The 24,511-nt window shown below is 43.2% G+C and overlaps 1 protein-coding gene across 1 annotated transcript in view; it reads left to right on the forward strand.

Moving 5' to 3' along the window:
- The window catches only part of KCTD8 (potassium channel tetramerization domain containing 8), a 136,371-nt gene extending 115,214 nt beyond the window's left edge, over nucleotides 1-21,157 (forward strand). Inside the window, exon 2 of the mRNA XM_009899283.2 lies at nucleotides 20,656-21,157. Within this exon, the coding sequence (XP_009897585.2) occupies nucleotides 20,656-21,116 (461 nt within the window). The 3' untranslated portion in view covers nucleotides 21,117-21,157. The remainder of the gene's footprint in view (nucleotides 1-20,655) is intronic.
- Nucleotides 21,158-24,511: the final 3,354 nt, after the last annotated feature.

Raw genomic sequence — 24,511 nt, forward strand, 5'->3', positions numbered from 1 at the left:
TTCCATGATTCATCTTCAAGTGTTGAAGAAATTTTGCAATTTTCCAAATACTGCTGTAAGGAATCTCTTTCTGTTTTGAATGTCTGTATTTGACCAGTGTATAAAGTCCTGTATATGCTGTTGCTTCTTGTCTTGTCCAAAAAAGCCATTTGTTCTGCAAATAGTATCATAGAATCAATAAGGTTGGAAAAGACCTCAAAGATCATCAAGTCCAACCTGTCACCCAACACCTCATGACTACTAGACCATGGCTACTCAGGACTTCTGTTAAGGATTTCACATCATCTTTACTAGACTGGAGTTGCCATCTGTGTGGTTTTACTGTTTCCCAAGGATGATTCATTTGCTGAATTGAAACTTCAGTATTTTGATGTTTGCATGTTTAGGTCACATAGTCATAATATTTGGTTTGCATGGAGATGAGGTATTCTTCCACGCAGAAGATTTGCTTTTTGCAGCAGACAAGATGTGTGCAGAGTGAATTCATTATCCTTAAGACATACATTTTTATACTATTATTATCAAGGATTTTTTTTTATTTTGCTTAACTGTATAGCATATAAATAAGACTGATGTTCTGCACATATTTGCATGTTGTCTGTAGCTGTTTGCTTGCAGTGAATGCTTTCAATGTTCCATGACGCTGATCTAGGAATTTGGATCTAGAGATAGTGTGTTATTATTGAGTTCTGTGTCCAGATCTGGGCCCCTCAGTTTAGGAAAGATGTTGAGTTGCTGGAAGGTGTCCAGAGAAGGGCAACAAAGCTGGGGAGGGGTTTGGAGCACAGCCCTGTGAGGAGAGGCTGAGGGAGCTGGGGTTGCTTAGCCTGGAGAAGAGGAGGCTCAGGGGAGAACTTCTTACTCTCTATAACTACCTGAAGGGAGGTTGTAGCCAGATGGGGGTTGGTCTCTTCTCCAAGGCAACCAGCAGCAGAACAAGAGGGCACAGTCTCAAGCTGCACCAGTGGAGGTTTAGGCTGGATGTTAGGAAGAAGTTCTTCATAGAAAGAGAGATTGGCCATTGGAATGTGCTGCCCAGGAAGGTGGGGGAGTCACCATCACTGGAGGTGTTTGGGAAGAGACTGGATGAGGCACTTGGTGCCATGGTTTAGTTGATTAGATGGTGTTGTATGACAGGTTGGACTCGATCTCAAAGGTCTTTTCCAACCTGGTCTATTCTATTCTAGTCTATTCTAGTCTAGTCTAGTCTTATCAACACATGTTCACATAGCTTTGGATGCAATGCTTCATTGATTTCCTATTGGTTTATTTTATTTCTCATGGCCCAAATCTTAATGACAAAACTGATGAATGGCACTTCTCAGACTGCAGTGTCAACCTGAAATTTACTTCGTGCCGAGGCCTTTCTCATTTCTGTGTACATGGCACGAAGTAAATTTCACTCTTGCTTATTTGGGCAAAGTTTTCAGCAGATACTGCTGGTCCTTTCACAGAACTCTTGCAGAGTGAGGTGTGTCCATTACCATAGAATCATAGAATGGTCTGGGTTGGAAGGGACCTCCAAAGGTCATCCAGTCCAACCCCCTCTGCAGCAAGCAGGGGCATCTTCAACTAGATCAGTTTGTCCAGCCTGACCTTGAATATCTCCAGGGATGGAGCCTCAACCATCTCCCTGCGCAACCTGTTCCAGTGTTCCACCACCCTCATAATAAAGACCTTGTTCCTAACATTCCACTTAAATCTCCTCTTCTCTAGTTTGAAGCCTTTGCCCCTTGTCCTGTCACTGCAGGCTTTTGTAAACAGTCTCTCTCCGTCCTTCTTGTAGCCCCATTCAGGTCCTGGAAGGCTCCTATTAGGTCTTCCCAGGGTCTCCTCTTCTCCATTCTATCAAGGGGATCAGCGAGGGAAGACATAAAACTCTACAAATATAATCTGAGTGTATTCCGAATCACTTCTCTTTTAGTGCTTGAATGCTTAGGGTAATTCACTCTGGACTCACTGTCAGTTCAGATTATTCATTGCCAGTTCTCAGTAATCATAGATTGGCTTAGGTTGCAAGAGACCTTAGAGATCATCTACTGCAACCTCCCACCCACAGGATGGAACACCTTCACAACTAGGCTCAGCTGCCTCATCCAACCTGGCCTTGATAAAAATGCAGACTTGATTCAAGTGTGTAATTCCTATTGTTTTGCACTTGCTTATTGCCTGAAGTGCCATCACGGGTATCACATAAGCCTGCCAAAACTGCTGGTGTCTGAAATATCTCTTCACCGAGAGGCTTTTTATGAGGCAAAGCCAGTGCATGGTATTTTGACAACTTTCTGCTAACATATTTTATACATAGCCCTTAAATCTGCATTAATTCATTTTTCATGCCAGAGGAGAGAAACCTGTAAAGTCTAAAGAGCTGGGAGAAAGAAATGGAGATTGCACATTTTATCTAGGGTAATTGACAAAGCACAGTAATGTGAGACCATAGCAGACAAACAGAACCAGAAATAAGAAAAATGTCAGTGTAGTATCTGAAATTGAATGAGAAACAAGCCACCAAGGCTGATTCTGTCCCTCTTTTATCATTTGATTTTCCCCCTGTGGTTCATCCTATATCAGAACAAAGAAACCAAGACTAAGGCCACTGCCAGTCCCCAAAGAAGAGAGTTTGTACCAATGAGGAGTGAATGAGCCTTTCTTAAAGTATCAAAACAAAGATTCCAGAAATTGCTGTGTTAATCACTCTCCCTCTGCTTTAACTCATGCTGAAGCTTCTAAGAGAGCAGCAGCTGTTTTGTAAATGACTTGTTCTGCATTCATTTTTGGGCTCCCCAGTTCAAGAGGGACAGGGATCTGCTGGAGAAGGTCCAGCGGAGGGCTATGAGGATGATTAGGGGACTGGAGCACTGCCTGGTGAGGAGAGGCTGAGGGACCTGGGGCTTTTTAGGCTGGAGAAGAGAAGCCTTAGAGAGGATTTAATAAATGTTTCTCAATATCTGAGAGCTGGGGTTCAGGAGGGAGGGGACAGGATTGGCTCACTTGCACCCTGGGATAGGACAAGGAGCAATGGATGTAAGCTGCAACACAGGAGGTTCCACCTCAACACAAGGGGGAACTTCATTACAGTGAGGTTCACAGAGCACTGGAACAGGCTCCCCAGACTGGTTGTGAAGTCTTCTCTGGAAACTTTCAAGACCCATGTGGATGTGTTCCCCTGTGACCTGAGCTAGACTGTATGGCCCTGCTCTGGCAGGAGGGTTGGACTTGATTTCTTTGGGTCCAATCCAACCCCTGACATCCTGTGATCTTGTGAAGTCCCACTGATATATGTTTCTTACTGGTAGATCTTTTTTGAGATGGCAATCTTTACATTCCATGTATACTTTTACTGAAAGGAAACTGTATTTGATGAGGACATTCTGAAGTCAGTATATCTAAAGCAGGTGTTTGTCACACAAAGGCAGGATAGTTGCTTCACAAATGTTTCAAATTGCTATAAACTTTCACTGAGAAATGCAGTCCCTTCCCCTCAAGTATTCTTTCCCAATCCCTCTGGTGCCTTTGACTGTGGCACAAGCATTTATGTGGCCACATCTGACAACTAATTTAGGAAAGAGGAAATGTGAGTGGTTCAAAGAAGAGAGCTGCTTATCTGGGTGGAAAGAGATTCAGCTTCACCTTGCCTAAATCTGATGAGGGCTTTGCCAAACACAGACCTGGTGGCTAAAAGACTGTTTTGCACTTGAGCAGATGCCCAACCAATACTAATATTTACAAAGCAGAAGGCAGCAACCAGCAATGTGGTTCACAGAGTCACAGAATCACAGAATCACCAAGGTTGGAAGAGTCCTCAAAGATCACCTCACAAGAAACTGGAATTCCTTACTTACAAATCAATACACCCTTAGAAGGGGAAGAGAGTGAGAAAGGGGAATGGTAATATCTGGTGACCTCAGAAGGACCCCCAAGGATCAGCAGGCTATATCAGGGGTAAAGAGGGATGTAGAAGTCAGTATCCTTCCCCAGCCCAACAGCTGGTTTTGTTCTGAATGTGCACACCAAGTAGGAAATAGAACTGATCTTCTAAATCCACAGGTTAAGCAGTCAGTTCTAGTGTGTCCTGTGAATCCTTAGAGGGAGACATACCTGTGGTGTGTTTCAGCAGTGAGAAGATGGAGTGATTCTCTCTTTCTTGTCACTTCTGCCCTTACAGAGCTTTCACAAGTGTGTTTCTAGCTTTTTTTTTTTTTTTTTCTTGTGTCTTAAGCCTGTTTTAGAGGTGATTTCAAGAAAATGGAAAGAACAACCTAAAGACATTTAAATCCTTGACATTGAGTTTCCCCAGTAGTGCCCAGCATCTTGCCGGTGAAAGAAGAAATTATCTTTGCTTCTATCTACAAGGACTAGAGTACGAACTGAAAGGCTGGGGTCTGTGTCAAGGATCCCTCTTCCAGTTATCAAGATTAATGAAGTGAACATCATGCCAGCATCAGTTAGGGGAAAGAAACACTGAGGTCTTGGCATACTAGAAGACCAATGTGATCAAAGGTCCTGCTGTCAGTTATTCTCCTGAATTCTTTTTTGTGGTAAATTGAGAATATCACTCTAGATAAATCTTACTAACTACCTGATTCTTACTAGTTACTAGAAAGGAGGTTATAGCCAGGAGGGGGTTGCTCTCTTCTCCCAGGCAACCAGCACAAGAGCAAGAGGACACAGTCTCAAGCTGTGCCAGGGGAAGTTTGGGCTCGAGGTGAGGAGAAAGTTCTCCCCAGAATGTGCTGCCCAGGGAGGTGGTGGAGTCGCCATCCCTGGAGGTGCTCAAAAAGGGAATGGATGTGGCACTTGAAGCCATGGTTTAGTTGCCATGAGGTATGAGGTATTAGGTAATAGGTTGGACTTGATGATCTCTGAGGTCTTTTCCAACCTGGCTGATTCTGTGATTCTATGGTAATAAACCAAATCTTTCATTTGAAAATAATTTGGTGTATTTTAGTCACAGAATGGACTGGAAGGGACCACAGAATGGTGGTCTCCCCTTTGGAGATTCACCTAGTCTAACCTCCCTGCTAAAGGAAGTTCATCTAGAGCAGGTTCAATAGAATAGAATAGAATAGAATAGAATAGAATAGAATAGAATAGAATAGAATAGAATAGAATAGAATCTAAAGCAGGGGAGGGACTTTTTAGGGTGTCAGGCAGTGATAGGACTAGGAAGAATGGAGAAAAACTAGAAATGGACAGATTCAGATTGGATGTTAGGAAGAAGTTCTTCCCCATGACAGTGGTGAGACACTGGAACAGGTTGCCCAGGGAGGTGGTGGAAGTCTCATCCCTGGAGGGTTTTGCAGCCAGGCTGGATGTAGCTCTGAGCAAAGTGATCTAGTGTGAGGTGTTCCTGCCCATGGCAGGGTAGCTGGAACTAGATAATCCTTGAGGTCACTTCCAACCCTGGCAATTCTATGATTATGTGTTGCCAAGCTGGTACTGAAACACAAGCAATTGGCACTCTTCACTGTAGTGAGTGAGGTTTGGACAAGTCCTGCTTATTATGGAAGTTGTTCACATTTGTCACGCATACCAATGCTTTCCTTTCTGAGATCTCCTTCAAGTATCTCAGTTGTTGGATTTTGAGCAAGGTAATATTTCTGTGGGTGGACAAAGAACAAGTGAACCATTCTACATGAAAAATGCATTTGTGTCAGATTGCTTTCATTTGTAAAATAAGCCAAACTCTCCAATGTCAAGGTCAAGATCAGTCTTACTCCTACTAGTAAAATACTTGTATTTTATTGCTATTACTCAGCTGTTAGTGGAGATTAATATAGCATATGACCAGCACTGAAAAATGTGATGACTTATCTGGCTCTTGCTTCAGGAAGAAAATTCTGTACTGCTTCACCGAGTCCTTTTTGTCCCAATAACTTCCAAACAAAATAAGAAGCATCTGGTTACCTCTGAAAGTTTGCATTCATAGAATCATAGAATCAGTAAGGTTGGAAAAGACCTTAGAGATCATCAAGTCCAACCTATCACCCAACACCTCATGACTACTAAAACATGGTTTCAAGTGCCACATCCAATCCCTTTTTGAACACTTCCAGTGATGGTGACTCCACCACCTCCCTGGGCAGCTCATTCCAATGGCCAATCTCTCTTTCTATGAAGAACTTCTTCCTAACATCTTGCCTAAACCTCCCCTGGCACAGCTTGAGACTGTGCCCTCTTGTTCTGCTGCTGGTTGCCTTGGAGAAGAGACCAACCCCCATCTGGCTACAACCTCCCTTCAGGGAGTTGTAGAGAGCAAGAAGGTCTCCCCTGAGCCTCCTCTTCTCCAGGCTAAGCAACCCCAGCTCCCTCAGCCTCTCCTCACAGGGCTGTGCTCCAAACCCCTCCCCAGCTTTGTTGCCCTTCTCTGGACACCTTCCAGCAACTCAACATCTTTCCTAAACTGAGGGACCCAGAACTGGACGCAGGACTCAAGGTGTGGCCTAACCAGTGCTGAGTACAGGGGCAGAATGACTTCCCTGCTTCTCCTGGCCACACTGTTTCTAATGCAGGCCAGCATTAGAAATAGTGTTGTCTGCTAAGAGCTTTTCAGATAACTTTGCAATATTCCTTTAGCTGAGATAGACTTTCTAAACATTGCTTCTGGGATTCTGCTGAGGTTCTTGCAATGTGTTTGCTAAACAGTGCTCTCTTCAAGGGTAATAAGAAGGGTTGACATTTGTGGCTGCAAAGTATTCACTTAGAGATACAGCCCTGAAATGGATAAAATCTATCTGTGGTGCATGGATATTGGCAGTGTTGCTGGTGTGCTGATTTCCAGTCTTTTGATGTTGATTCAGCTTGTATCTTATCTATCCCAAACATTTCATTTTCTTCTTGTATCTCCAGCAGTGCATTAATGTGGCAGCCATCGCTACCTCCACGAAGTAAAAATATTATCTTCAATATTAGACTCTGTTTGCAGTTGGAGATTAAAATTACTGGCTCCTCCTGTTATCTTTATCTTATCTGCCAAGAAAAGACACTTCTCAGAACAACTTGGAAATGCTCAGATGAATATATTTGGTAAAAAGCTGTAGGCTCTTGATTGGTTGTGCTGGCATACAACAAATTGTCTATGTCAGAATTTCACTGGCTCCTTTTGAAGTACTGTTTTGCCTACCATGAAATCCAGCTGGTAAAGTGAGGAATGAAGGGAATGTGGGTTTGTTGTTTGTTCAAAACAAGATTAGGGTGAATCATAGAATACTAGAATAGAATAGAACAGAATTAACTGGAGGTGTTTAGGAAGGGGGCGCTTGGTGCCATGGATTAGTTGATTAGATAGAGTTGGGTGATAGGTTGGACTTCATGATCTCAAAGGTCTTTTCCAACCTGGTTAATTCTATTCTAGTCCATTCTATTCCTATTCCTATTCCCATTCCTATTCCTATTCCTTTGGTGGCACTGCTTTTAAAAGGAGATTGAACTCAATCATCTCTGGAGCTCTCTTCCAACCCCTAGCATTCTGTGGGTCTGTATTTGTGCCAGAAAGCATTTAATGAGTGGTTTAAAGAATCAAGTTTAGAGTCTTTCACTGAAGAAGTAGAACATGTAGCCAATAATATATGTGTTAATATAATGGTGAAGAATAGAATAGAATTAATCAGGTTGGAAGAGACCTTTGAGATCATCGAGTCCAACCTATCACCCAACACCATCTAATCAACTAAACCATGGCACTGAGTGCCTCATCCAGGCTCTTCTTAAATATCTCCAATGATAGTGACTCCACCACCTCCCTGGGCAGCCCATTCCAATGGAAGGGATTGGAAGGGGCCTCAGGAGATCATCTAGTTCAAACCCTAACACAAGTCTGCCTAGATCAGGTTGAAATATCAAATAAATTCAAGTTGGACACATGGCTGTTTATAGTAGATCTTCTGTCCTTCCAAATAACAAATTTAGTTCCTTCTCTCTATAGTAATTAGTCTTTTCATGTTGTGAATAATGTTAAATATTTTCATGTTGTAAATAATGTTAATCTCTGCTACAGGGACAGGCTGAGAGACCTGGGGTTGTTCAGCTGGGAAAAGAGGAGGCTCCGGGCAGACCAAATAGCAGCCCGACAATACCTGAAGTGGACTACAAGAAGGCTGCAGAGGGACTGTTTACAAAAGCCTACAGTGACAGGACAAAGGGTAGTGGATTCCAACTAGAGAGGAGCAGATTTAAATTGGATGTGAGGACCAGGTTCTTTACTATGAGGGTGGTGGAACACTGGAACACGTTGCCCAAGGAAGTGGTTGGAGGCCGAGCTCTGGAGATATTCCAGGTGAGGCTTGGTGAGGTCCTGGGCAACCTGATCTAGTTGAGGATGCCCCTGCTTGCTGAACAGGGAGTTGGACTGGATGACCTTTGGAGGTCCCTTCCAACCCCAGACCGTTCTATTATTCTAATATTTAAAATATGTCCTGCCTGGAAATAAGCAAAGAAAATTTCCTCATTGATGTATTCAACTCCTTCTGCCACACCCTTTCTAGTAGTCAGTTTAACATCAGGGGGTAATAAATGTGACAGAAAAATACTTCTATATTGTTTGGAGTTTGTTGTTGTTGTTGTTGTTCCTTTTGAGACAAAGCACTTATCACTTAAAGGCATGTGGTCCTAATCTGGAAGATGAATTGGTTCATTCACTTCAAGCACCACATAACCATTCACACGCCATCGAGCTTAACACTATTAAAGGGTAATTTCCCCTGTGGGAGCCATGCCCAATATAGCCACAATCTCTACACAGTGTCTCTTTATCTTTCCATGGCAGGTAAGGAGATTTAAATAAAAGGCTTCATGAAGAGTGCAATCACAGACATATTCTTCCCACTGAAATAGCCATGAAATGGCAAATAAACACTCCTAAAAATCATGATGCTCCTACACATTACCAAGACTTCAGTGTACAGTTCCCACTTGGTGTTGGAATCAAAGCATATGACATGCTTAGTAGTCTTGGCAGTAGAGGATAGGGAATATTATGAGGAAATTTGCATCTCCTGTTAAATTCTGACCATAGTGATTTTTTTTCTGAATAATCTATAAGTGTATTTTGCCTTTATCTCATATTTGCTATGAATTAAAAAGACAAATTCTCATCATTTCTTTAGTTTGGGTACAATGAGTCATTGAACACCAGGTTATTGCAGAACCACAGAATGTTAGGGGCTGGAAGGGACCACAAAAGGTCATCCAGTCTAACCACACTGCCAGAGCAGGATCACCTACACCAGATTACACAGAAACTCATCCAGGTGGGTCTTGAATATCTCCAACCCCCCTGGGCAGCCTGTTCCAGAGTTCCATCACCTTCACAGTGAAAATAATTTTTCCTCCTGTTTCCATGGAATTTCTTATGCCTCAGCTTCCACCACTGCCCCTTGTGCTGTCGTTGGGCATCACCCAGCAGAGTCTGACTCCATCCTCTTGGCACTCACCATTTATATATTTACAAACATGAATGAGGTCACCTCTCAGTCTCCTCCTCTCCAGGCTAAAGAGCCCCAGCTCCCTCAGTCTCTCGTCCTAAGGAAGATGTTCCACTCCCTTAATCATTCTCATGGCTCTGCACTGGACCCTTTCAATCAGTTCCCTGAGGTCCTTCTTGAACTGAGGGGCCCAGAACTGGACACAATATTCCAGATGAGGCCTCACCAGGGCAAAGAATAAGGGGAAGAGAACCTCTCTTAATCTGTGAACCACACTCCTTCTAATGTAACCCAGAATAGAATTGGCCTTCTTGGCCACAATAGCACATTGCTGGCTGGTGGTCAACCTTCCATCCACTAGGACACCCTATAGTCTAGCAGAGATGATAATTGAGTCTCAGGTGAAATTTTCTTTAGAACATAGCATTTTTAGATGGTGGTTAAGCCACACCGTGAATTCCATGTCCAGTTCTGGGCCCCATAGCTTAGGAAAGATGTTGAGTTGCTGGAAGGTGTCCAAAGAAGGGCAACAAAGTTGGGGAGAAGTCTGGAGCACAGCCCTGTGAGGAGAGGCTGAGGGAGCTGGGTTTGCTTAGCCTGGAGAAGAGGAGGCTCAGGGCAGACCTTATTGCTGTCTACAACTACCTGAAGGAAGGTTGCAGCCAGGTGGGGGTTGGTCTCTTCTCCCAGACAACCAGGACCAGAACAAGAGGACACAGTCTCAAGCTGTGCCAGAGGAGGTTTAGGCTGCATGTCAGGAAGAAGTTCTTCATAGAAAGAGAGATTGGCCATTGGAATGTGCTGCCCAGGGAGGTGGTGGAGTCACCATCACTGGAGGTGTTTACAGGGAGACTGGATGAGGCACTTGGTGCCATGGTTTAGTTGATTAGATGGTGCTGGGTGATAGGTTGGACTTGATGATCTTGAAGGTCTGTTCCAACCTGGTTATTTCTATTCTATTCTATTCTAAAGAATTATGACCAATAATGCCACATGGTTTCACCTAAAGATTTCTTTTCCAGGGATGCCAATAAAAATATGATGAATAAAGTACCAAAAAAATTGTAAAAATCATTTAAACTTTTATTTTTTAAGCTTTTTTTTTTCTCTGTAAGAAGAGACAGCATTTTTCCACCCTTTCTGCTTTTGCCATTAATTTACTTTCCTTCTAACATCTCTTTTTTTTTTCTTCTATTATTGCATTCACACTAGAATTCTCAGGCTTTTTTTTTTTTAATTAATTGTTTTGCAACTTAAGGTCACCAAGTTTGTTGTCTGTGTCAACATTTAAATCTAAAACCTTTTAGTGAATGAATGCAGTTTTGGACCCAGAATTGCAGCTCAGAATTAACTTGATGGTGAAGCCAAACCAATATTTGTGGCCTGTAGATATGAATTGAAAGTTTTTGCAGGTCTCAGAGCATACATAATGAACTGTTTTGATAAGTTGCTCAGATTCCTGAGACCTATCTGTGGCTGTCTCATTTATAAGCTGACTTACTTGGCTTTCTTAAGTCACATAAAATTCAGATTCTTCTCCAGGTACTGAAGCTGGTATGTCAACAGTGCTGGCCTTGACTCGAGAGTTCAAGGTTTAGCACATTAATATACCAAAGCTTCCCAGATACTAATAGGCTCTTCCCTCACTTATCATAGAATCATAGGATTGTTAGGGTTGGAAGGGACCTCAAGGATCATCCAGTTCCAACCCCCCTGCCATGGGCAGGGAGACCTCACACTACAGCAGGTTGCTCAGAGACAGATCCAGCCTAGCCTTCAAAACCTCCAGACATGAGGCTTCCACCACCTCCCTGGGCAACCTGTGCCAGTGTCTCACCACCCTCATGGGGAAGAACTTCTTCCTAACATCCAATCTGAATCTACCCATTTCTATTTTTGTTCCATTCCCCCAAGTCCTCTCACTCCCTGACACCCTCAAAAGTCCCTCCCCAGCTTTCTTGTAGCCCCCTTCAAATACTGGAAGACCACAATTAGGTCTCCTCTCAGCCTTCTCTTCTGCAGACTGAACAACCCCAACTCTCTTAGTCTGTCCTCATAGCAGAGCAGCTCCAGCCCTCTGATCGTCCTCGTGGCCCTTCTCTGGACACCTTCCAGCACCTCCAGATCCTTCCTGTAATAGGAGTTCCAGAAGTGGATGCAGTACTCCAGGTGGGGTCTCACCAGAGCAGAGTAGAAGGGGAGAATCACCTCCTCTTCTTCCACTTATCCAAATGAATCTTACCATGAAGTAATCAAAGTGGAAAGGAAGATTCTTTTCACTTTATGGAAGCTGTTCTACTTTGCATTGACTAAAGCCAAGAACATGGAAGTGTGAGCACTTGGCTATCCATAGCAGTCCATCACTCATCTGAAAAGGGGAAGAAAACAGGAAATGCTGAGTTTCAATCCCCCTTTCTGATAAAGCAGTTCACTGTTATATACTGAACATTCTTTGGATCAGGCCTTTAATCCAAGAAGTGAAATGTTGTACCAGATGAGACTCAAACTGGAAACTGATGATTTTTTTTTTTTTAAGTTTTATTTTAACTCGGAGGAATTTGAAACCACACAGAATAAAGACTCCCACACAAAGTTTTGTTCCACTGAAATCTCTGTGCTGAGCTTTTCAATTTTTCCCCGAAGTGCAAGCTGTCAAGAGCAAAGCTTGTCAGGAGCACTTGGATATTTCTTACATTATATGCCTAGTTATTAGTATTGCTTGCTTGGGATGTTCCTAATCATGTGTTTAGCCATAGGCAGAGGGGCAGCTAAGGACTTTATGCCACTTAAAAACCCTCTGTGGGCCTGCATATTAGCCTTAAAATAGAAGTGGAGCATGGCATTCCTTCCTTCCCCACTCCCAACAGGATTAAGTTAGATGTAAACTGCAATACCTAAAATAAGTAGAAAAGTTTTCTTGACAAACTGTATGGAGTTAAAAAAAAATAAATAAGGCATATAAATTCTCACTGCTACACCTAAACAGTGGATTGAGCTTGGCTTTGTAGCACATTGAAGAGGACAGAGTGCAGCGGTCAGAAAGTCCCTTCCAAAATTTCTCTGCCATAGGTCTGGTTTTAACTTTCAGCTCTAGTGGGAGAATCATAGAATCATTTTGGTTGGAAAAGACCAGATCTTTAGATGGTCTTTAAGATAGAATAGAATAGAATAGAATAGAATAGAATAGAATAGAATAGAATAGAATAGAATAGAATAGAATAGAATAGAATAGAATAGAATAGAATAGAATAGAATAGAATAGAATAGAATGTCCAGTTCTGGGCCCCTCAGTTTAGGAAGGAGGTTGACTTGCTAGAATGAGTCCAGAGAAGGGCAACGAAGTTGGTGAGGGGTTTGGAACACAAGCCCTATGAGGAGAGGCTGAGGGAGCTGGGGTTGCTTAGCCTGGAGAAGAGGAGACTCAGGGGTGACCTTATTACTCTCTACAACTACCTGAAGGGAGGTTGTAGACAGACGGATGTTGGTCTCTTCTCCCAGGCGGCCAGTACCAGAACAAGAGGACACAGTCTCAGGCTGCACCAGGGGAGGTTCAGGCTAGATGTTAGGAAAAAGTTCTATACAGAAAGAGTGATTGCCCATTGGAATGGGCTGCCTGGGGAGGTGGTGGAGTCACCATCATTGGAGGTTTTCAGGAGAAGACTTGATGGGGTGCTTGGTGCCATGGGTTAGTTGTTTAGGTGTTGTTGGATTGGTTGATGGGTTGGACACGATGATCTTGAAGGTCTCTTCCAACCTGGTTTATTCTATGTATTCTATGTATTCTAGAATAGAATAGAATAGAATAGAATAGAATAGAATGGAATAGAATAGAATAGAATAGAATAGAATAGGTTGGAAAAGACCTTTGAGATCATCAAGTCCAACCTATTGCCCAATACCATCTTATCAACTAAACCATGGCTCTAAGTGCCTCATCCAGTCTCTTCTTAAACACTTCCAGTGAAGGTGACTCCACCACTCCCCTGGGCAGCACATTCCAATGGCCAATCTCTCTTTCTGGGAAGAACTTCTTCCTAACATCCAGCCTAAACCATCTCTGGCACAGCTTCAGACTGTGTCCACTTGTTCTAGTGCTGGTTGCCTGGGAGAAGAGACCAACCCCCACCTGGCTACAACCTTCCTTCAGGTAGTTGTAGACAGCAATAAGGTCTCCCCTGAGCCTCTTCTTTTTCAGGCTAAGCAACCCCAGCATCCTCATCCTCTCCTCATAGGGCTTGTGCTCCAAACCTCTCACCGGTATCTAACCAACCATTATCTAAATCTGCCAAGTCTGTGTCTAACCCATGGCTCTCAGCACCACATCTCTGCATCTTTTAAATGCCTCCAAGGATGGGGATTCAGCCACCTTCCTCTTCCAACAGTATGAGGCAGGCTGGAATCTATTAGTGCTCTCAGGGAGAGAATTCTTTCATTCAGCTGGGCTCAGGATTTTGTTCTGGAACTGGACATATTAATATGGCACAGAAAATGTCAAGGGTTTAGAGCTGTCCTTTTATAGCTCTTAGAAACAATCCTTTTTTAGAATCAAAAAAATCAAAGTGAAATTAGACATAAAAGATAATCATTTACCATTGAAGTGTGATATTAAGTACTCAGAAGTCTGGTAATGGAAGTGTTCCCACAGTGGCCATAACCTGTCATCAGATTTCACAGGTGACTTCTCTCCAAGCATTCAGTTCAGTGCTCCACTCTGAATGTTGGTGAATGGCAACAAAAAACCCTAGAGAGGTAAAATAGATAAATCTGTCATCATGTGAGATGTGATGAGTGTTGTTTCTATGATTGTATACTGATTATAGCTTATTTTTACTTAGAGTCTTCAGATTCAGTCATAAACCACGCCAGGATTCACTCTGAAGAGAGTGCAAATAGCCATTGGAATGTGCTGCCCAGGGAGGTGGTGGAGTCACCATCCCTGGAGGTGTTAGGAGGGGATTGGACGTGGCACTTGGTGCCATGGTCTAGTCATGAGGTCTGTGGTGACAGGGTGGACCTGGTGATCTTTGAGGTCTCTTCTAACCTTGGTGATTCGGTGATTCTGTAATTTTGAGACAGTAGGCAAAGGAGAATATCATTCAGGTTTAACGTGAGCTGTGTGGCAGACTCAAGCCTCTCTAGCCTGTAAAAATAAAGATTTTTTTTTCTCTCGTGCAAAACAATGTGAACAAAAATGCATCTCATGCAAAAACACAAGAAAATCACATAGAATAGAATAGAATAGAATAGAAAGAATAGAATAGAATAGAATAGAGTAGAATAGAATAGAATAGGATTAACCAGGTTGGAAAAGACCTTAGAGATCAAGTCCAACCTATCACCCAACACCTCATGACTACTAAAACATGGTTTCAAGTGCCACATCCAATCCTTTTTTGAACATTTCCAGTGATGGTGACTCCACCACCTCCCTGGGCAGCTCATTCCAAAGGCCAATCTCTCTTTCTAGGAAGAACTTCATAGTGTCAATAGGAGGAGGCTCAGAGGAGACCTTATTACTCTCTACAACTACCTGAAGGGAGGTTGTAGCCAGGTAGGGGTTGGTCTCTTTTCCAGGCAACCAGCACCAAAACACGAGGACACAGTCTCAAGCTGTGCCAGGAGACATTTAGGCTGAGGAGAAAGTTCTTCCCAGAAAGAGAAATTGTCCAGTGGAATGTGCTGCCCAGGGAGGTGGTGGAGTCACCATCCCTGGAGGTGTTCAAAAAAGGATTGGATGTGGCACTTGAAGCCATGGTTTAGTTGTCAGGAGGTGTTAGGTGTTAGGTAATACGTTGGACTTGATCCCTGAGGTCTTTTCCAACCTGGTTGATTCTATGATTCCATTTTTTTTAACACCATTTTATTTTATTCTATTAAGTTTGCTGATTTTTTTTTTCTTTAACATTAATTCTCAATAATTTTGTTTATGCAAAAGTTAGTTCCATTTACAGCTATATCAGTTCAAAGGAACTCTTAATTGGATTATTTGATTAGCTCAATAGATTTTAGTTTGGGTTTTTTTTTTTAATGTACATTTGATGAAGCAGAAAGTTATGAAGATAAAAATCCCCCCAAGAACTTTGTTGTTACTAAAATTGCATCATAGAAAAACCTCAAGATTTTGTTTGATTTGTTGATTATTTTTTTCTAATTTTTTTTTTTTCATTAAATCAACAAACAGACTTCAGACCTTCATAGGTCTGGCAAGGAGATTGGTGAAATTTAAATCCTTTTGTTTTCATTTCCTGTCTGTTTGAACATGAGCCAGCAGTGTGCACAGGCAGCCAAGAGGGCCAATGGCATCCTGGCCTGTATCAGGAATAGTGTGGCCAGCAGGAGCAGGGAAGTCATTCTGCCCCTGTACTCAGCACTGGTTAGGCCACAATTTGAATCCTGTGTCCAGTTCTGGGCCCCTCAGTTTAGGAAAGATGTTGAGCTGCTGGAACATGTCCAGAGAAAGGCAAAAAAGATGGGGAGGAGTCTGTAGCACAGCCCTGTGAGGAGAGGCTGAGAGAGCTGGGATTGCTTATCCTGGAGAAGAGGAGACTCAGGGGAGACCTTAGTGCTGTCTCCAGCTCCCTGAAGGGAGGTTGGAGCCAGGTTGGGGTTGGTCTCTTCTCCCAGGCAACCACCAACAGATCAAGAGGACACAGTCTCAAGCTGTGCCAGGGGAGGTTTAGGTTGGATGTTAGGAAGTTCTTCATAGAAAGAGAGATTGGCCATTGGAATGTGCTGCCCAAGGTGGTGATGGAGTCACCATCATTGGAAGCATTTAAGAAGAGACTGGATGAGGCACTAGAAAGCCATAGTTTAGTAGTCATGAGCTGTTGGGTGATAGGTTGGACTTGATGGTCTTTGAGGTCTTGTCTACCTTATTGATTCTATGATTCTATGATCTCCAGAGGTCCCTTCCAACCCTTAACATTCTGTGATCCTGTCATCATACAATCCCAGCCACAAATGAATCTGCCAGCATGGAGGGCAATGAGGAGATGTCTTCCGAATTAGACCTGTAGCTAAATTTGTCTCATGATCCATGATGCTGAAAATTAAACAAATGTAATTTAAGGATTCTTTCTTTCTTACTTCTAAATTCTTTTGGGTTTCAGCAGGTAAAAAAAAAAAACAAACAAGGCAACAATTGAGAAAAACCTCCCCTCCAGCAGAACTGTCACTTCTGTTAATAACACAGTCCCAAGAAAGAAGTGCAGGAGTGTATCAAGAATTCTTTGTGAAGGAGGATTTGTTAATTTTTAAAAGGAAAAGTGTGGGAGAGCCCTGGGTTTGGATTAAAAAGTCATTATGTATTTAGGTGCTTCAGTGAAGCACACAGAGCTTGCTGCTGTAAGCTACTGAACCTCAGGGTTGTGAGCCAAAAGAGCATTTAAATACCTGCCTGCCTTCCTCCTTGCAGAAGGAAATGGATTTATTTATATTCTTGAAGGTGTATTTCAGTGCTTTTCTTTTCAAATAGATCCTTTGTGTATTGCAGGCTTGAGCCTCTGAGAAGGGAGCAGTAGTACCAATAAAGAAGTAAATATAAATAGATCAGCTAGAAAGAATGTATTGATTTATGAAGTCACAGCAAGAAAGGGGGCGGGAGAGACAAAAGTGAAATCTGCAAGGTGTTGCCAGCAGAAAACTTTGATTAGATGGTGTTGGATGATGGGTTGGACGCGATGATCTTGAAGGTCTCTTCCAACCTGGTCTATTCTATTCTATTCTATTCTATTCTATTCTATTCTATTCTATTCTATTCTATTCTACTCTACTCTACTCTACTCTACTCTACTCTACTCTACTCTACTCTACTCTGTTTTCTTTGGCAGGGGGTGTATTGTTAGCTGTGAAAGATCTAAGAAGCCACCTGCCATGGCAGGGTAATTCAAATCAGATTGTAGAATCCAAGAATCACCCAGATTGAAAGGGACCTCCAAAGGTCATCCAGTCCAACCCCCCTGCAGTCAGCAGGGACATCCTCAACTACATCAGGTCACACAGAGCCCTGTTGAGTCTCACCTTGAATATTTCCATGGACGAAGCCTCAGCCACCTTCCTGGGAACCTGTTCCAGTGCTCAACCACCCTCATTGTAAAGAACTTTTTCCTAACACCCAACCTAAATCTGCTCTTCTCTAATTTCAAACCATTGCCCTTTGTTCTATCACTTCAGGCCTTTGTAAACAGTCCCTCTGCAGCCTTCTTGCAGGCCCCCTTCAGGTACTGGAAAGCTGCTATTAGGTCTCCCTGGAGCCTTCTCTTCTCCAGGCTGAATATTCATAGAATCATAGTCATAGAATCATGGAACCATAGAATCAGCCAGGTTGGAAAAGACCTCAGAGATCATCAAGTCCAACCTATTACCTAATACCTAACACCTCATGACAACTAAACCATGGCTCCAAGTGCCACACCCAATCATTTTTTAACAACACTATCTCCCTCAGCCTGTCCTCATAGCAGAGGTGCTCCAACCCCCTGATCATTTTTGTGGTCCTCCTCTGGACCGGCTCCATCAGATCTGCGTCCTTCTTATACTGAGGCTTCCAGAACTGATCTTTAAGGTCCTTTCCAATCCAAACTATTCTATGAATCTGTAGGATTTTAAACTAGATTTGATATTGATGTTAGTCATGCTATTGAAAATCAGAGCAAGGATGCAGAAATCTCTCCCTGATTAACTACTCAGCTCTATAATTGCATGCTGCAAAGCCAGAGGGATTCCATCATGCCAGCTGACTCTCCATTTAGCATATTCATAAAATGGGTTTGAGGTATGAAATGAAATGCCAGATGCAACAATAGAAGGAAGGAAATGTAAATCTTGTTTAAGAAGGTGAACCTATTTCTGGGAGGGAGAGAGGAGGGAAATTGCTGCAGCCATGTGCTAAGTATTTGGGTTTGATATAATGAAGCAGAAAATCGCTTGTGGTTTTTCGCTCTGAATAATGTAAGTACAAGCCCTGATGGATTCTTGTCTCTTCTCTTTGGATCTTCATTATTCATGGGTTTCTCTAGATGGACTACAGAAATGTGGCACTGCATCCTGGGACTCTGGCTAAAACAAAAGCAAAGCAGGTTCTTGAATGCTGCTGCTCTTAAGACTATTATTTATTTGCTTTTATGTTTTGCTTTGTTTTGTTTTCCCCTGTGCCTCATATAAAACATTACATCTTTCACAGATTCCCTTGAATCATGGAACTGCACTGTCAAAAAGACACTGGAGTGTTCACACTGCTCCTGCATCCTTTATCATTGTAATTATATTTCTAATTTGTAATTCTGAGAAACAGAATACTAAGTGACTTGAAAATCTCCTTTCAACTCTATCCCAGTAACTCAAGCTTGAGCTGTCATACTCTTGAGCTTTGGTACCAGTAAAGGCAGCTAAGTGATGCTGGTGGTGTTTGGGACAATTGTAAGGACAACCTAATTTTAGATACGTAGATGTGCCCTGCTGGCCAAGAAGGCCAATGGGATCCTGGGGTGTGTTCAGAGGAGTGTGTCCAGCAGAACCAGGGAGGTTCTCCTCCCCCTCTACTCTGCCCTGGTGAGACCTCATCTTGAGTACTGTGTTCAGTTTTGGGTTCAAGAGGGACAGGGATCTGCTGAAAAGGGTCCAGCAGAGGGCTACAAGGATGATTAGGGGACTGGAGCACTGCCCTGTGAGGAGAGGCTGAGGGACCTGGGGCTTTTTAGGCTGGAGAAGAGAAGACTGAGAGGGGATTTAATAAATGTTTGTAAATATCTGAGGGCTGGGGGTCAGGAGGGAGGGGACAGGCTGTGCTCACTTCCTCCCTGGGATAGGACAAGGAGCAATGGATGTAAGCTGCAGCACAGGGGGAACTTCTTTACTGTAAGGGTCACAGAGCACTGGAGCAGGCTGCCCAGGGAGGTTGTGGAGTCTCCTTCTCTGGAGACTTTCAAGGCCTGTCTGGATGTGATCCTCTGTGACCTGAGCTGTGTGGTCCTGCTTTGGCAGCAGGGTTGGACTCAATGATCTCTTTGGGTCCTTTGCAACCCCTAACATCTTGTGATCCTGTGATCTAACCTGTTTGGATACTTTCATGTTTGTAGCAGATAGGCAAATGACATTGAACTCCCAGTGCACATCTCATTTGAAGTTTAAACACCTTTGAAATTTTTCCCTTTGGGTCTGGTCCAACACCTCCTGAGCTCTGTAGATATTCCTGAGAGCCTGAGTAAGTGTCCTAAATTAAGATTGTGATGTTTATATGATGTCAGCATAGCATCATTTCACTTCACTGCTGGAGTTTTTTTGGGGGGGAGGGGAGGGGAAAGGCTTCAGAAGTGAAAACACCCTTACAGGCTACCACTTAATTTTCACATTCATATTCTACTTAAGACGTCAAAGGAAAAGTGATATCTGGAGAGAATAACAGCCTAGAGATGATTTTCAGGCATGTGAAGTATTGAACAGTGCTTGCTGATAGGCCATCAGACCTCTCTCCCTGCCATTGCACAGTGCCTCTTTACTGATAACTTCATTATCTCCTTTTCCCTGCCAGCTTGTGAAGTAAGAGGTGTGGGACTGCATCCTGAGCTTGCACTGAGGCAAGTCTGGGATAATGACTGGCAGGAAGAAGTGCACTGAACTCCCTGTAAGAAAAAAAACAAACCCAAACCTAAAGACTTTATCAATAGTGAGTGATCTCTCTGTTATTCTAGGATTAGTACTCTCTTCTGCTGGAGTGGCTGGAGAGCAGCCAGGCAGAGAGGGACCTGGGCGTACTGGTTGATAGTAGGCTGAACATGAGCCAGCAGTGTGCCCAGGTGGCCAAGAAGGCCAATGGCATCCTGGCCTGTATCAGGAACAGTGTGGCCAGCAGGAGAAGGAAGTATTATGCCCCTGTACTCAGCACTGGTTAGGCAACACCTTGAGCATTGTGTCCAGTTCTGGGCTCCTCAATTTAAGAAGGACATTGAGATACTTGACTGTGTCTAGTGAAGGGCAGTGAGGCTGGAGAGAGTTCTTGAGCACAAGCCTTATGAGAGGCTGAGGGAGCTGGGGTTGCTTAGCCTGGAGAAGAGGAGGCTCAGGGGGGATATTATTTCTCCTGAAAGGAGGTTGTAGCCAGGTGGGGGTTGGTCTCTTCTCCCAGGCAACCAGCACCAGAACAACAGGACACAGTCTCAAGGTGCAGCAGGGGAAGTTTCTGTGTAAACCAGCAGCCCTTGCTTACTACTTTTTCTCTCTTGCTTTGCATTAGGGCCCCCCCAGCGAACCGTTTCCCCCAAACAAGACCATGAGGAGAGGAAACAGGACAAAGTCTTGGACAAGGGCAGTGAAAGTGGGACTTCTTGCAACGAGTTGTCCACCTCGAGCTGCGACAGCCACTCAGAAGCGAGTACCCCTCAAGAGAACACCACCAGCGCTCAGCCCTCCGCAGCCCACCAGCCAAACACTCTGACTTTGGATCGCCCCTCCAAGAAGGCCCCGGTGCAGTGGATGCCGCCACCGGACAAACGCAGGAACAGTGAACTCTTTCAAACTCTCATTAGCAAGTCCAGGGAAACAAACCTTTCCAAAAAGAAGGTGTGTGAGAAGCTGAGTGTGGAGGAAGAAATGAGAAAATGCATCCAGGATTTTAAGAAGATCCACATCCCAGATTACTTCCCGGAGCGCAAACGTCCCTGGCAGTCTGAACTCTTACAGAAGTATGGGTTATAGTGATCAGTACTTTCATGACATGGCTCTCTGGGGTTGTGGGGAGGGGGGGCATTTGATGTTTATTAAGTTGCCACCAAATTACTGATGTCCTCCTCCTCCTGGCCAGCTCTGCCACCAGAACTCTTCCTGCTGCTTCTTTTCTCTCTGTGAACAGTGGATGTGGGGTAGTACACGTTTTCTTTTAAGAATATGTATCTAAAAGAGATAGACATCAAAAATAAATAACTATGAAAAATAAAAAAATACAAAAGGCATCTCATCTAAACCACCTCATAATAGTAAAGGGGAAAAAAAAACAACAAGTCAACAACAGTGCATGGTCAAGAAAGGTGGGGTTTGAGCTGTAGTCTGTTGAGCTTCATTCTTGTTTTGGAACGTACCAAATTATAATCTCCATCATCAGTTAGGGCCTCGTTTTATGTTGCCACTAAAAAAAATGACTCAGACTCACCATGGGTGAAGAGGAACAGGGTTTCAAACTGGATGGGACTGGTTGCAGAACTAATTCCCAACGTTCTTTCGATGTTAATGCAATAAAGCCAATACCTGTTTTGCATGAGCACAATGTTACAAATAAATCACACGAGAACAAGAGGTTGTCTGTTGCTTGGGGAATTGTTTGATACCAAGCCTATAAAAAACATCTTAAGGGATTGAACTTACTTTGTTCTGGATCTGTGATTCTTTTTCTTTGGGTTTGGGGTTTTTTTGTGTGTACAATGTTCTGTATGTAAGGATGGTGTAAATATGCCTCATACTGTTTGATCACTGCACCAACGCCGTTTCATCTACTAGCGCTTGTCGGGGTTATTATTTCTGTGAGGTGCAAACTTATGGCAGATTGTGAACGCTGGTTTGATGGTCTGGAAGTTTCTGTCATGTCAGTCGCTGAAACTGGAGAAAAATAAAAGACGACTTTAATGTATTTATTAAAAGAACCATCTGGTAGATTTTCTTGGCTGTCATTATCTCCTCTGTCTTTTAAAAATAGAGATTTTTCTTGGCTATCATTATCTCCCCTGGGTTGGGTTTGGTATGTTGGTTTGGTTTGGTTTTGGTTGGTTGTTGTTGTTTTTTTGTTTTGTTGGTGGTTTTTTTTAATAGAATCGAGCAGATTGTTGCTTTTTGTTTAATGTTTTCATAATTGCTCTACTGAAAAAAAAACAAAAACAAAAACAACCAACCAAACAAAAATGCTTCAAGATGGGAAGAAATTCTTCCCAGAAAGAGAGATTGCCCATTGGAATGTGCTGCCCAGGGAGGTGGTGGAGTCACCATCACTGGAGGTGTTTAGGAAGAGACTGGATGAGGCTCTTGGTGCCATGGTTTAGTTGATTAGATGGTGTTGGGTGATAGGTTGGACTCGATGATGTTGAAGATCTATTCCAACCTGGTTAATTCTATTCTATTCTAAACAGGCAAAGAGCTAAGATTGTTGTGAGTAGAGAGGTGAATGGGCAATGAATGACTAAAGCCAGTTCCTGGATTTTGAACTTACTGTATCTATAGGCACCTGGTTAATTCTATTCTGTTCTATTCTATTCTAGCCTATTCATGAAAAATATTTAGCATAGCACCACTTAATGGGAACCACCTAAAAGATTCTCCAAGAGGAGGAGAGTTATGCTAAGGAGCAGCAGAGAATGAACTAAAAAAGCAGAGTGGTTTTGCTAACAGAGCAGAAGGCAGTTGCATTCTGACAAGTTCCCCCAAATCAGCTTAGAAACAGAAGATTTAAAATATCCCATCAGAGTGCACTACATTTACAAATGAATTTTTTCTATGAATAGTCAACTTGATATGACAAACTTATTTTCTCAGCCCAGATACAGGAAAATCAATGCCTTTCTCATTACAGCATCACCAAGAAGATGACTGTGATTCAGACAGCCATAGCTGGAATGGATAAGGACCACTGGAGTTTGAAGGAGAACTGCTGAGTTCTTAACACTCAAAATGATCACTGTGTGCACACAAACATACTTTACTCTGCTCTTGTGAGACCTCACCTTGAATACTGTGTCTAGTTCTGGTGTCCCCAGCATAAGAAGGGGACAGAGCTGTTGGAGCAGGTCCAGAGGAGGGCCACAAAGATGATCCAAGGGCTGGAGCTTCTCTCATCCTTGAGGATAGGCTGAGGGAGCTGGGGTTGTTCACCCCCGAGAAGTCTCCAGGGGCACCTTAGAGCTGCCTTCCAATACCTGAAAGGAACCTACAGAAAGGCTGAATAAGGACTTCTCAGATGGGGGTCTAGCAGCAGGACAAGAAGGAATGCTGCGAAGCTGATGGAGAGTAGGTTTATACTGGATTTTAAGGAGTTCTTCAGTACAAGGATGGTGAGGCTCTGGACTAGGCTGCCCAGGGAGGCTGTGGATGCTGCTTTGCTGGGGGTGCTCAAGGCCAGGTTGGCTGAGACCTTGGACAACCAAGTCTAGACTAGGTATTCTCTAGGATCCCTTCCAACCTAAGCTATTCTATGTTTCTATGATACACATACACGTTTAGAAGGGTGTTAGAGCAGGAGCTTTAGACTTGTGCTAGAAGAGATGTTTTACATCTGACAGCAATTTTGACCATTTATCCTAAGAGCACTTCTTGTGTTGCCGTTTCCAGGGTTATTCCAAATACCTGTGTCACTTGACACTTTTCTAACTGGCCACTTTAAGACTGCATACTTCTGATGGCACCTCAGTGACTTCCTTCCCTTTCTGGGGTTTTTTAACCTCTCTAGAGTTAGTTACTCTCCTACTCAGTTAATTAGTTGGTTCCAACATTTCATCTTTTGACAACATTTTCACACCTTGAAAAAAAAAATCTGTCTGGGATAAGTCTAGTCTGAACTGATGCAGTCCAGTGTGAAAGCATGTGGCTTCTCAGTCCTGCCCTTATGTTCCATACTTGTATCTTTCTCTGACATCCAACCCCCCCCATTCCTTCTTTGGAAAGCTTCTTTCTTACACGTTTCACATTTACTTTCTCTTTTTTAGTCTTTGACTTCCTAGTCATTACCTAATGAATTTTCCAACTGTTTAACCCTGACTTACTAATCTCCAGTGGATCAAATTCTGGTTTTATTTGGTCTGAAGTCATATTAGTATTGAGAGCTATTGAAAATCCCCCATGGAGTGGTCTTCTAGCCTGTCTTCATCTGAGTCCATTGCATTTCTCACACCTTGTGCTATTTTCTGTTACCTTTGTTTAGGTACCTGGGATGATACCTTCAGACAGCATGTTGAACCCTCCCATTATAACAACAGGCTGAGGGAGCTGGGGTTGCTCAGCTTGGGGAAGAGAAGGTTCCGGGGAAGCCTAATAGCTGCCTCCCAGTATCTGAAGGGGGCTACAAGAAGGCTGCAGAGGAACTGTTTCCAAAGGCCTGCAGTGAGAGGAGGAGG

The sequence above is a fragment of the Dryobates pubescens genome, chromosome 1 (genome assembly GCF_014839835.1).
Source record: "Dryobates pubescens isolate bDryPub1 chromosome 1, bDryPub1.pri, whole genome shotgun sequence".
NCBI lineage: Eukaryota > Metazoa > Chordata > Aves > Piciformes > Picidae > Dryobates > Dryobates pubescens.